This window comes from Larimichthys crocea, chromosome XIII, assembly GCF_000972845.2.
Source record: "Larimichthys crocea isolate SSNF chromosome XIII, L_crocea_2.0, whole genome shotgun sequence".
Lineage (NCBI taxonomy): Eukaryota > Metazoa > Chordata > Actinopteri > Sciaenidae > Larimichthys > Larimichthys crocea.
Window position 1 is genome coordinate 32,962,912 of NC_040023.1, and position 12,155 is coordinate 32,975,066.

General features: G+C 40.3%; 1 protein-coding gene across 1 annotated transcript; it reads right to left on the bottom strand.

Moving 5' to 3' along the window:
* Nucleotides 1-3,789: 3,789 nt before the first annotated feature.
* Nucleotides 3,790-5,604, bottom strand: tnfb (tumor necrosis factor b (TNF superfamily, member 2)). The gene is given in 4 exon segments (NM_001303385.1): nucleotides 3,790-4,739; nucleotides 5,031-5,090; nucleotides 5,192-5,246; nucleotides 5,348-5,604. Coding segments are annotated over 4 exon segments (759 nt in total). The 5' UTR covers nucleotides 5,537-5,604; the 3' UTR covers nucleotides 3,790-4,284.
* Nucleotides 5,605-12,155: the final 6,551 nt, after the last annotated feature.

Consider the following 12,155-nt stretch of genomic DNA (forward strand, 5'->3'; position numbering starts at 1 on the left):
TAAGTACACGGGAGTGCTTTTACACTCGGCAGCTTTCCAGGGGAGAGTCACGCAGGTAACACCCATCCTCACAGTTTTGATCTCACTGTGTTCAACCCAGCAAACGACGCGGCGACAAGCACATCTAAGACTTAGCAGCACTCGAGGTCTTTTCAGAACGTCGTAGATCTCTTAATCATTCCTCTCCCTCATTCGTTATCTCGTTCCGTTGTGGAGACGCCGCGTCGAGGATCTCTAAAGGAAATGTTTGTGTTCGTGTCTTTGCTATATCGTCTCCACCTTTTGTCTCGTTTGTTGACTAGACAAGCACACGGCGTAGTGATTTATATTGTTCTGTAATATCTGATCTGTTTTTGTCACGCAGCTGTTGTTCAGTTATTTGTTTACTTTTCAGGAGAGTTTGTGAAAACTGAAATTTACAACGGGACAAAAGCAAATGTACAGTTTTTTTTTCTCAAAACGTTTCTTCTGAGGAGCAGCCGAGCTCTGTGACTGTGTGGAATACTGGCGTCACTGAGAAGTGATGATGTGCATTATTAAATAGCCATAATTTAGAAAGACCCAGGAGTTTTTTGGCATGTGTGGATGTCTGTCGTCGGGACTGTGTATTCAAGTACAACACTGCATCTTAAAAATCCAGTCCTTTGCTGATGTGTGAATATTAGACGCATTTTAAAGGAGAAAATGAACCAAGCTTGCTCGTGTTTGAGGATGATTTTTGATAGATTTTGCCATTTGAAAAAAAAAAAAAAGGTTTACAGTGTGTTTTTTTTTGTATTTGTGTTGTACCTCTTTAGTACAGTACAGTAGTAGCCATCAAATAAATCCCTCATCCTGCATTTAATGTATTTTGCAGATACCGTCGCCGGCTTCTGCTGCAGCCACTGCAGCTGATTCTCACATTTTGTAGGTAGGGAACACTCCAACTTTCAACTTGTATTTTTCTGCCTCTTGAAAATTAAAGCCAGTTTATATTATTCCTACAGCAGCAGCAGCAGCAGTGCGGTGAGATGCGGGGCTTCTCCGATGGCTATTTCTGTGGATATTCAGAGAAAGCACAGTTTTTTATACATGTGAATACGTTACACATCGTCCTTGTAGAGCTTTTTTTAAAATTATTATTTTAAGACGTTTGTTTTCACATAACAGACAATCTGGATGGATGCTCTTCTTCTTTTCTTTTGTGTATTTTTTCTTTTCCCATTTTGCCTTTTTTGATTAAGTTGTAAATGAATCAAAGATATCCGGTAAAGTAATGCCACATACTGTATTTATTCAGCAGTTAATCTGGATGTACTATTTCATTCATGAGCTATTTCCAGATTTTATAAAGCAATGATACCTGAACAGCTTTATCAAGCAGGTAAAACAACACTTTGTCAAATATTTTTAAATATATATATATTTCAGTGTGCACTTTAAACTGAACAAACTATGGTTATCCCACTTTATGTTGCTGGTGTAATAATACATTGTAGCTCAGGGTATGGAGAGGGACATCAATGAATGAAATAGGCCATATTTATTAACTGTACAGTACCTGGATCAGACAGTGTAACATATGAATGCAGAAATAATTTAGGAAATGTTCTATTATCTTGCACATATATGACAATATACATGGAATTTGGGGATATTTGTATTCACTATATCTAAGATCTTAGATGTTAATATATTTCAGAGTACGTGTATGCAAAATAACGAGTACCATGAATAAAATAATTGTTTTTTTTCATTGGGTATTTTTGTGGTCACTTTTCAGGGATTAACAGGGCGCCAAAACGCGGTCGAACAAAACTACAATACAGAAATAATTATTAGTTTTCACTAACAAGCAATGTGGATTTAAATTTAGACAGGTTTATTGCATATTGTCGATAAAGGTGAACCCAGATGATGCGCTGGTGGAGGGACGAATGGATGATGGTCAAGGAGGGTAGAGGAATGGGGGTAGAGATTGAATGGTGTCGGCTGCCGGAGTGAGACAGGAGGGAACGGGGAGGGTTCCTCGTCCCTCAAACCCTCATCTCTTCATCCCTCGACACTCGATTTTTTTCATCCATTCATGCCTCCTACAGTACATAATCTCAGTCCACCTTCATCCATAATCTAAATGTCTATATTTAATTCCGTATTGCCGTGGTCTTTGTGTCTTTGAGTACCTGTAAAATTGTTTAAGACATCATTGGACCAACAGTTTAGTTTGACCGGGGTAATGTTTGTATTGTAATATCTTCATTCTTATATTAATAGATTGTTTTTGAGCCCTCTTGTATATCTCCTTGAATATCCAGTCTCTATACCTCTAGCCAGTCAATGGTGAACTCTTGATCATAAAGGGAATATGTAGCTCAGGAGGTGGTTCGATCCCTGGCTCCTCCAGTCTGTTCTTTAAGGTTGCTCTTTAAGGCGTCTGTGTGTAGATGTGTATGAATGGTTCGCTCCCAAGCGCTGATGAGCAGTTGGCACTTTGCCAATCGGTGTGTGAATGAGATATGTAGTGTAAAAGCGCCTTGAGCGGGCAGAAGACTAGAAAGACACTATGTAAGTACAGTCTATTTCCCATAGGACATGTCTAGAAAGTGTAGAATACATTGCATGTATAGAATAAAGAAATCCATCTCCTCCTCTTTAGGTGTAGAAGTGTGAGGTTTTCAAGATGTCATAGTGGTGGTTCAGATATTATACGTTAGTTAGTTTGCATGTTGTTGATAATAGAAAGTGTTTCAGCTACAAATATATAAAAAAAGTGTTAGATTCTGAGATGTGTTAGTGGATTTCTCACCAGTGTTTTTCACTTCAGTTATCTCCAGATCTTATTTGTCAAATCAAACCACGACTCCACGTCATTTTTATCTTTTAAGAAACTTTTTTCTCACAGATAGCTCCTTTATCTCGAGTGTCAATATCCTGTGGATTACACAGCCGGGCATGTTTACATCATCCACTAGATGTCACCAGTTATTTATTGCTTTTCTGACTCATTTGACCTTTTGAGCAATTAGCCTTAAAGAGCAAATAAACGCAAGGAGGAGAGATCTTTAACAGAAAATGGGAAGTGGCTTACGACACAATGACCGGCTGCAAAGGTCAGTGGGAAACTCTGATTGAATGAGACAATGAGTGGATGTTTATAAAAAAGTAACTCGAGTAGATAAATTACCTCCAAGTACATCCGATATTTGTTTAATGTGTCTTTTTTAAGATGATGGCAGTGAAAGCAGCTGTGCCGCAGCAAACGAACACACACCTATACACACACACATACACACAATGTGATCACATACACGGTCACACACTCCCTCCCATGTCATGTCTCTTTCCAGCTGACTGAAGATGAGGTATGTGGTAATAGAGGGAAGGGGTTGGTGGTGTGGAGGAGGACATGGAGGAGGAGGGAGGTTGTAGGGTGTGTGTGTGTGTGGGGGGGGGAGCGAGGGGGTGTCATTGGGGAAAACCCGCTCTGGGTTGAGGCTTCTGTGGGCCTCCACCTGACACAGCACTCAGCAAGACACAAAAAAGTAGGAAATTCCCCTCGTCTTGTCTGATCTAACAAAGGAAGTATTTGCTGGCTGTGGAGGAATTTCATAGCGACTTTTGCCAAGTAATAGGCCGACCCTGCTGCAGTGTTTGTGTGTGTGTGTGTGTGCGTGTGTGTGTGTGTGTGTGTGTGTGTGAAAGAGAGCTGCCCTGACTGGCTGTAGCTGTTTGCCAACTCCACTGCAAATTTTCTATTTCTATATCAGCCATGAAATGAAGTCATCATCTTTAGTGACACAAATGTTTTTGGTTTTTTTTGCATTTTAATTAAGTTTATGTGCACATAAAATATATAAATATAATATTTTAACACCTAATCCCAACAATTTAAATACAAATAAATACAAATAAATACATACAGGCTGTAATAGTACTAGTAATAGTTCTGTACAACATCCTAACCCTTGAGCCTAAACTCTTCAGTGAAGAGCTGTGTCGTCATCTGATACAGCAGAGAAAGTCTATCCTACTACAATCTCAGGTCAGCATAAATAATGTACAAAAAGTGCCTAAAAATAGAATTAATGTTGCAAACTGTTACAGTTTATAGGATTTTAAGAAATCAGCACTGCCTGTTCGGCCATAAGCTTCATCTCCATTGAGATTTAAATATATCTACATCACCATGAAGATGAATAATTAAAAACAAAAACATACCTAGTCTAAAAATAGAAAAAGACCCAGATTTATGACACCGTGCAGAGCTTTGTATCTTCTCTGTTAGTATCACAGCAAAAAGTCATTTTAAAGTGCAAACACACCAAAGAAAGTTTTGCCCTCGTCTGTCTCCAGCTCTGTCGGCTGGTTCGTTTCCGTCCACAGTTTGTCTCCTCTATTCAGCTGAAACACTGCACCCAGATAAATGGCGTTGTACCAACCCTGTCCCACTCCATAGTTGTCCTCCTGAGCTGTGTTCTGGCACGCCGACCTCACGGCGCTCATCAGAGATGCTCTGCTACCTATGGAGTCTGAGTAGCGCCAGATCCTGTGGCTGAGAGGTGTGAGGCGTTTTCCCGCCCCCTCCTCGTCGCCGTCGTTGCAGGAGACTCTGAACGACGCCTGGCTGTAGACGAAGTAGAGGCCTGTTTGTGGGATGATGATCTGGTTGTTCACCAGTCGGAAGCCGCCCTGAGCGAACGCCTGGCCTTGACCGTTCTTCCACTCCAGCTGGGCCGTCGGCTGGGTGTCATCGTAACTACCTGGAAATAAAGAAAGACGTGCGGTTACAGCCATGAAACACCACAATTCTTCCCTCCACAGGGTGTTAAACACAGGCGTGAGTCATTAACATGACATATTATTATGAGAGTTCAATGAAAGGGCGACCTGAAGCCAATCAGTAACCTGCACAAGAACTTCCTTATGGCTCTCTATACTTTTCAAACAGAAGCCACAAATATCACACAAGTGGAAGAAAGGCTCCTTTGAAAGCTCAAGATCATGAGCCCATTGTTTGCTTGAGGACCAAATCAAGGTAAGCTGTGACTCACCTTCCAAATGAATGGCTGCCTTGGCTTTGCTGCTGATGCGTTTCAGCGTGTAGTGAGGATCTGAGGAGAGGAAGACGAATGTGAGCTTGTCTCAGATAATCCACAAAGAAAGGATTAAAAAAAAACAAACACTGTAAATAAAGACTTATGCATTTAATCACCTGTTTTCTCTGCAGTCGTCTTCTCGATTAGTGCTTCTGTTTGGCCTGATTGTGTCTATATGAAGGAGAGGACGAGAACAGATTAAATATATACACGTGTGAATGTCCCCTTTCTGTCAGAAAATACAGGATTTTTCGATCAAAACTTCTTCTTACCAGCAGTTCAGGCTTTCCAGTCCAGTACCAAGCAAACACCAGGACGCCTCCGAAACAAAGGGCCACAACAAGAAGGGCCCCCGTCACCTTCCATATCCAATCTGTAGACGACTTCTTTTCCACCACCACCACCGTCCTCTCCTCAAGACCCATCTCCAAGTCACTTGGTGCAGTAGTGTACGCAACCATACTGTGCAAATATCTTCCAACTGAACACTTGGCTTGGACGGATGCTGTGTCTGTGTCTTCAGGTGGCTCCCAACAGCTCTGTGGTGATACTTCTCTCTTTGTGTTGCTATTGTGTTAGAATGAACTTCTGCCAGAGAGCTTGTAGTATTTATGCTGTGGCAGCTGCTTCTGCAGAAGGGAAACTCCAGTGATGTCACTCTGTAAGTGGAGACAGTGCAGGAGGCAGCGGCAGTGCAACCTGGGCCACGGAGAGAAAAGAGCGACGGCAGTAGGGAGGGAAAGAGAAGTCACAGAATTTTCAGTGGAGTTTTACCAGAGCGTGGAACCCAACGGGAGTCGTGGTTTCAGGATGGGAAAGTGGTGGAAAAGCTCTAACACACACACACATAAACACTCATGCACAAACCAAAATATTGTACACACACACACACACACACGGAGTGAGACAGACACAAAGTCATAAACACATAAACACATACTGAGCTCATTACTGACTTGAGCCACCCACAGAATGTAAGCTCTGTCTGTAACTGCTGAAGTGTTCACATAAATCCACGGCCCACCGGCATTTTGAGGTCGCAATCGGACCAGATGTTTTGAAATACCACAAAAATGTGCGACTGTGTAAACAATCCACCTGTTCATCAGCTATTTTGGTCACGCTTTACCTGAACTGCCCCTATAGAGCACCGTGTAAACATTTAGAGTGTGAAATATGAGGATCTGCTCAAACAAAAGCAAAACTAATAAACTGAAAGATGAAAAGAGATATTAAATTTCATTTCTGATATATTACATAGATGCATATTGTACTGGAAGTGTCATATCTCCTTCTTTTCTTTTATCTTTGACAGGTATGAGGACATTTTTAATGTCAACTTCTCCTTCCTTTTGACACTTTGTCTTACTGTACTGTATCATTCATGTTTTGAATGCTGAATAGGGAGGGGTTAAAGTGAACATTCATTGTTATTGTAATCTTTGTATCCGCAGTATAAATAGTCACAAGCATTGTGAAACACCTTAACTGTAAACTCAGTGACAGTCATCTGCTTCATGTATGTGATGCACCAACATATGACTAAATATGTCACGCATAAAACCATTTTAGGTCATGTTAAGTGCCGCTGACTGATTTTCTCAAGAGATCTGACAGCAGAAAAAAGTATATCTCTTAAAATACAACAAGATGTCTAAAAATAAAAGATCTGCTCAAACAAAACTAACTAACTAAAAGATGAAAAGAGATACTGAATTTCCTTTTTGATATGTTACATAGATGCATATTGCACGGGGAGTACCATATTTTCATTTTTTTTCTTTCTGACATCTTTACCTAAAAACACAAGTTTTGAAAACTCCCACAGTCTCAAAAGGGAAAACTACATTAAAGCAAAACTTGGCAAGCGCTCGTCTTTCTGTTTCAGATCTGTGAGGTGATGCAACTCAGTTAAAAACCGCTCAGCAAACTGGTTTTTACACTTCTCCTTATTGGTTACAGTCTCTGCTTCGGGTTTCCACGTCTCACTTTCTCACTTGACTTTTTTGTGTTTAAGGCAGGACTTTCAAGTGTGTGGGGTTTTTTTCGTCAGACATGCCTGAAATGTCCAGTGCCTTTCTGTTTTAGCAACACTTAAAGATCTCTTTCCTTCTCATTTCCCCTTTTATTTCCACGTTTGCTGTTTGTTTGTTTAAAGCCCACAGCAAAGTGAGAAACCTGTCATGCTACTGAATATGGTGTGTGTGTGTGTGTGTTCGTTTCATTGCATGTGAAATAAGCGGTGATATTTTATCTTCGTATCTGGCCTTTACTGTGTTATTCCAACATGGTTAAGTTACAGTATGATATCACCGTCACCCACATGACACGCAAACAAACAAATATATGCATCACACGTATTTGCACTTCCTCCTGCTCACTCACCCACCACCTCTCGATTATTCATATGAAGATTCACCGAAGGGAGGTTTTAGTTATGATATCCGGTGACCTGAGCCGTGCAGAAGGTTCATACATCACCGACTTTATTCTGTGAAAAATAATTTCATAATTAGGTTCACAGATCCATAAAGACATCGGTTCTCTATAACTGGAGGCAGAGCTACAACTGAATTTATATGGGAGTATTTAATTTGTTTTTTTCATCATACACATTAAAAATAAACACATTTCTGACCAACAGCAGTTTCGGAAAATTGCGTGGGCGCATAAACACTTATTCATTCCTACATTTTATGGTCATGTGCTATTGAGGCAGAAGGAATGTCAATCTTTAACCCACAGAGATATTTTCAAAAATTCCTATCAAAGGCTTATCAACCAAAAAGTTGTGATCTCTGGAAAGTTGAACTGGCTGCCTGATGGATAAAGTAACATCCAACAGTATAAGAAGGAACTTCCCAGTCTTAAACAATGGATGGGTGTTGTAAAGGATATGTGTAACAGCAAAAGTGATTCCCTTGAGGAAAAAAATGAGATAAAAGAATTATTTTCACTGTGAACAATGAGGAAAGCTGTTGGCTGTGTGTCATTCCTACCTTTCCTGTCTCTACGTCATAAAGTGTAAATGCCACAAAAAAGATGAAAACATGAATCCACTAGACTAAAAATATATGGCGAGATATAAACAGTAAGTACAATAATAAGAGGAAGTTTGTACGGATTGCTGGTTCTTTTATTATTTTATTTATTTATGTTAGATCAATCCTAACAAATAAAAGTACTAGTACTAATAAAATTTCATGTAGCTTTTATTTTTTTACACCTGTTTATGTAACTTTGTGATCGATCACCCACGAGAAGTACGAAACGCTTTACAGCAATAAGTCACACACCCTAACCCTAATATATATCATATTTTAAGGAGAAAATGTTTTCTGGTTTTCCCACTGGACCACCAGGAAGAGAAGGTTTTTCAGGCCCAGGTCATGGGAGAATGCTGATGGGAGCTGGTGTCATGCCAGAACCGGAGCTGGGGAAGTAGCCAATGTAACTGAGCTCAGCAGCCTCTATGCACATAGGCAAAATACCAAAGAGACATGGAGGAAGCTTAGAAGAGAAAACAAGACAGAGATCCAGTGTTTAATGCAGGGTAACGTGACAGTGAAGTGCAGCGTAAGATAGTTGTAATATAGAAAGCAGAAGCCTGTACCGTAAGGAGTTTTAACATTATTGCAAGACTTACAGGGAAGATAGAGCGAAAGAGATTGTATAGAACGAATGTAAATGTGTGTGTGTACATGTAAAGTCACTGTGCTTACTCTGGGAATGGATTAGGCAGTCCTATCAGTCTGAGCAATCTGAGAAGAAGGTGTGAGCTGTATGTGGAACTGACGTAACTACAGCAGCCAGGTCCAGAGGCAGCCGAGCTGCTCACGCTGTGCCGGCCGACCATCAGAGAGACGAATAAAAAGATCTTGAAACTTCCCAAAGGCAAAGTTGAGGCTGATCCAAGAGAGGGACATCTTAAATCAAAACACGACTGAGCTGAAACAGCTGAACTTTGTAAAGATCCACGAACAGACACATGAGGCAGAAAACTTTATTTTTCATTTGTTTTACATCATTTCACACATCTGTGAGCTGATACAGTCCCCGTCACGTGTTGTATCATTGCAGACTGTGATTTCATGGTGTGTCCTGACCTTGGTAGATAAATATATAACATATATATAATGCTTCACAAACTGTTATTTTCTTTATCATGCTGTCTAATCTGTTGAATCTTTCCAAGTTTACAAAAAACACAGTTTCCTAGTCAGAGGTCATGTGTAATATGTAACTCACAAACTCCCACCGGATAAAATCCCAGGACAAATGCCTCTTTTCATGGAGCCGGAAAGTGAAACTCCCCAGTTTGAGCATTCATATCTGGGTGCCCTTTTCCTTTCCCTGTGTGACTGAATCATTATCAGTCGTATCCTATGGTGACATATTTCCCACATCTAACACCCCCTTGCGATCCCTGGTAGACTGTGAAAAAGCCCTCTTTTGTTCTTTGCTGATTTTGCTCATGGATTGCATCATGAAATCCCAGGACTGTGTGGTCATCACGCAGCGGAGCTCAACCACAATACCGGCAAAGATTAACTCAGGGCAGAACGGAGGGAGGGGTGAGAGGCCAAGGAGGGAGGAAGTGGAGGAAGGAAGCTGTCGTAAGCAAACAAGATGCCTCATTTATGCCCTGAGCTTCGTTTTCAGATTTTGTTTCGTGACACAATTACAGGTGCCAGATTTTGAAGAAAACAAAAAAATCCACATCACAGGGTTTTGGTTTCCTTCTCATCATTCCCTCTTCAGTGTTGCCGTGTGTGGGCTCAAGGAGAGCTGTTGATGTGTAAGGGAATAAACTGGGCCAAAATGAGGTATAACCACAAATGCAAGGTGGCTTCCGCCGCCACTACACTGTATAGTCTGGTGGCATACAAACCCCCGCTGTGCCTCCAAGAAGTTACGCTGTACCTATTAGGTGTTTTACCCTGTCGTTTTCCTTCTGTATCTGTCAGGATCTTGTTTAGAAACAAAATTATACAGAAGTGCATATCTAAGTCTGGGATTTTACATGTGCGTTAGTCATAATCATGAAATTAGTTGACTAACACTCGTGTTTACAGGTCCAAAAATTATATATACATGCTGGGTTTAGCGGGAGGAAATGTCTTTGAGATACATAAAATAAAAGTTTGAGGAGATTAGAGAGTAGCTGTACACAGCGTGTGTCCTTAGATACTAATTAACTGGTTTAAAGCAGTGGTGGAATAAAGAATGGACAGTGTGACGTCGCCAACAGGTTTCTGGAGAATGTTTTGAAGCTGGCTGTGCTTCTTCCACCTCCCGGTTAATCTAAAAATCTGGATCATCTGCAGACCTGAGGCGGGAAGAATGGCGCCAACTGTCAAAGCGGCCACACTGTTAATTATACATAACTTTAAGCCTTAATATAATTTGAACAGGTGAATTCTATTTAAACTCACCCTCAGTCATGAACGGGGAAATTATTTATAGAGACTAAAACAGGCTGTAGACATGTTTATTTCTACTGCGAAGTTGGACATTTTAACATGGGGACTTAAAAACAACACCTGGAATAGTCAAACTTCTTTGGAAGACAGAATCTCCTAACTGACAGGCATCAAAGCTGTTGTTTGTTGTTGTAACGTACACGCATTTTTCTCCTGTACAGTATCAGATCACCTTTCTCACGCTAACCTAACAAGTTGGCAGCACGCCATCACAATCTCTGTGAACAAGAAGGACGAAACAGAACGAGTCAGTCTCCATAAGTCCCCATGTTCAAATGTCCAACTTCACAGCAGAAATAAACATGTTTACAGCCTGGTACAAAAAACACTTTTGGTCTCTGTAGCTAATTCCCCCCGTTCATGACAACTGTACTGAGTCTGTTTTTCTATTTAACTTATAATTAAATTATATTAAAGTTATTTTTAATGAACACACTTTCAATAATAACAATTACTCTTCTAACATAAAATGTAGACGTTTTAAAATAATTTTGTTGCCACGCTGACGTGTAATCAGGTGAATGATGTCTCATTAACAGATTGTATTTATAGTATTTAAAGTATTTATCCAGATTTATCCGCGGTGTGTTTGTTTTGTGAGGGACAAAGGGATCAGTACCATCATTTCGCGTGCTCTCGTGAAACGCGGAAGATAATCTGATATCTAATTTGTTTATAAGCGTCTCTGATTATTTTGCTGATGGATGTTATCTGATGATGAGTCATCCTCTTGAGTCATCCCCAACAGACAAAAGTGCTGTTGTACAGAGATATTATTTTACTTTAGCACAATCAGACAAACTTTTCTGTTTTTGCAATTAAGCATGCCTGGTTTATATTGTAGAGTGTTGGGGTTATATAATGCCCAAATTATCCTAATCTGGACCCAGATGGACGCCATTTACTCAGAAAAACGGTTAAATTAAACATACAGGCAGACAAAGCGGAGGACTAACTCCTACCTGCTCCTTACATGCCATGGACAGACACCACCCTGATTTATTTGACTCATCCTAAAGGAATGTCAAGCAGACAGACTTCTGAAAAGTGTGTAAACCAGAGCCACATCCCAGGTCCAAGAAAGAACATGTTGTAATATTTTATGGTTTTTATGACATACTCTCAATTTTGCTGAGTGTAACAAAGATAAATTGCAATAATCCAGAATTTTCCTTCAACAGACACGGGTGAATATGGTGAATTAACTGCACATTGACATTTCTTTTCTTTTTTTTTTGGCCTTTTGGGAGCAATACAACAAACTGTGACATATCACCATATAAAGTTAGTATGGTGAACGTGTTAGCAGGCAGCTTCTGTTTTATACATCCTGCAGACACGGAGCGACATTAGCATTCATTAGAGGGAAAAGTTTCTCTCTTTAACAGCTATGAAATGTTCACCAGCTATCTGACCTCTATGACCTGAGGCCTGTAACATGAAGGGAGATTACAGAGTTGGCCATCTTCATCTCAAGCGTTTTAGGTTTTAATTTTTAGTGTTTCCTGTTTTATTTTGTAATTATTTTCCTCTCTCCCCATGTGTTTGTAATTTCCTGTTAGTTCTGATTGTCTCCCCTGCCCTGATTAGTTTCACC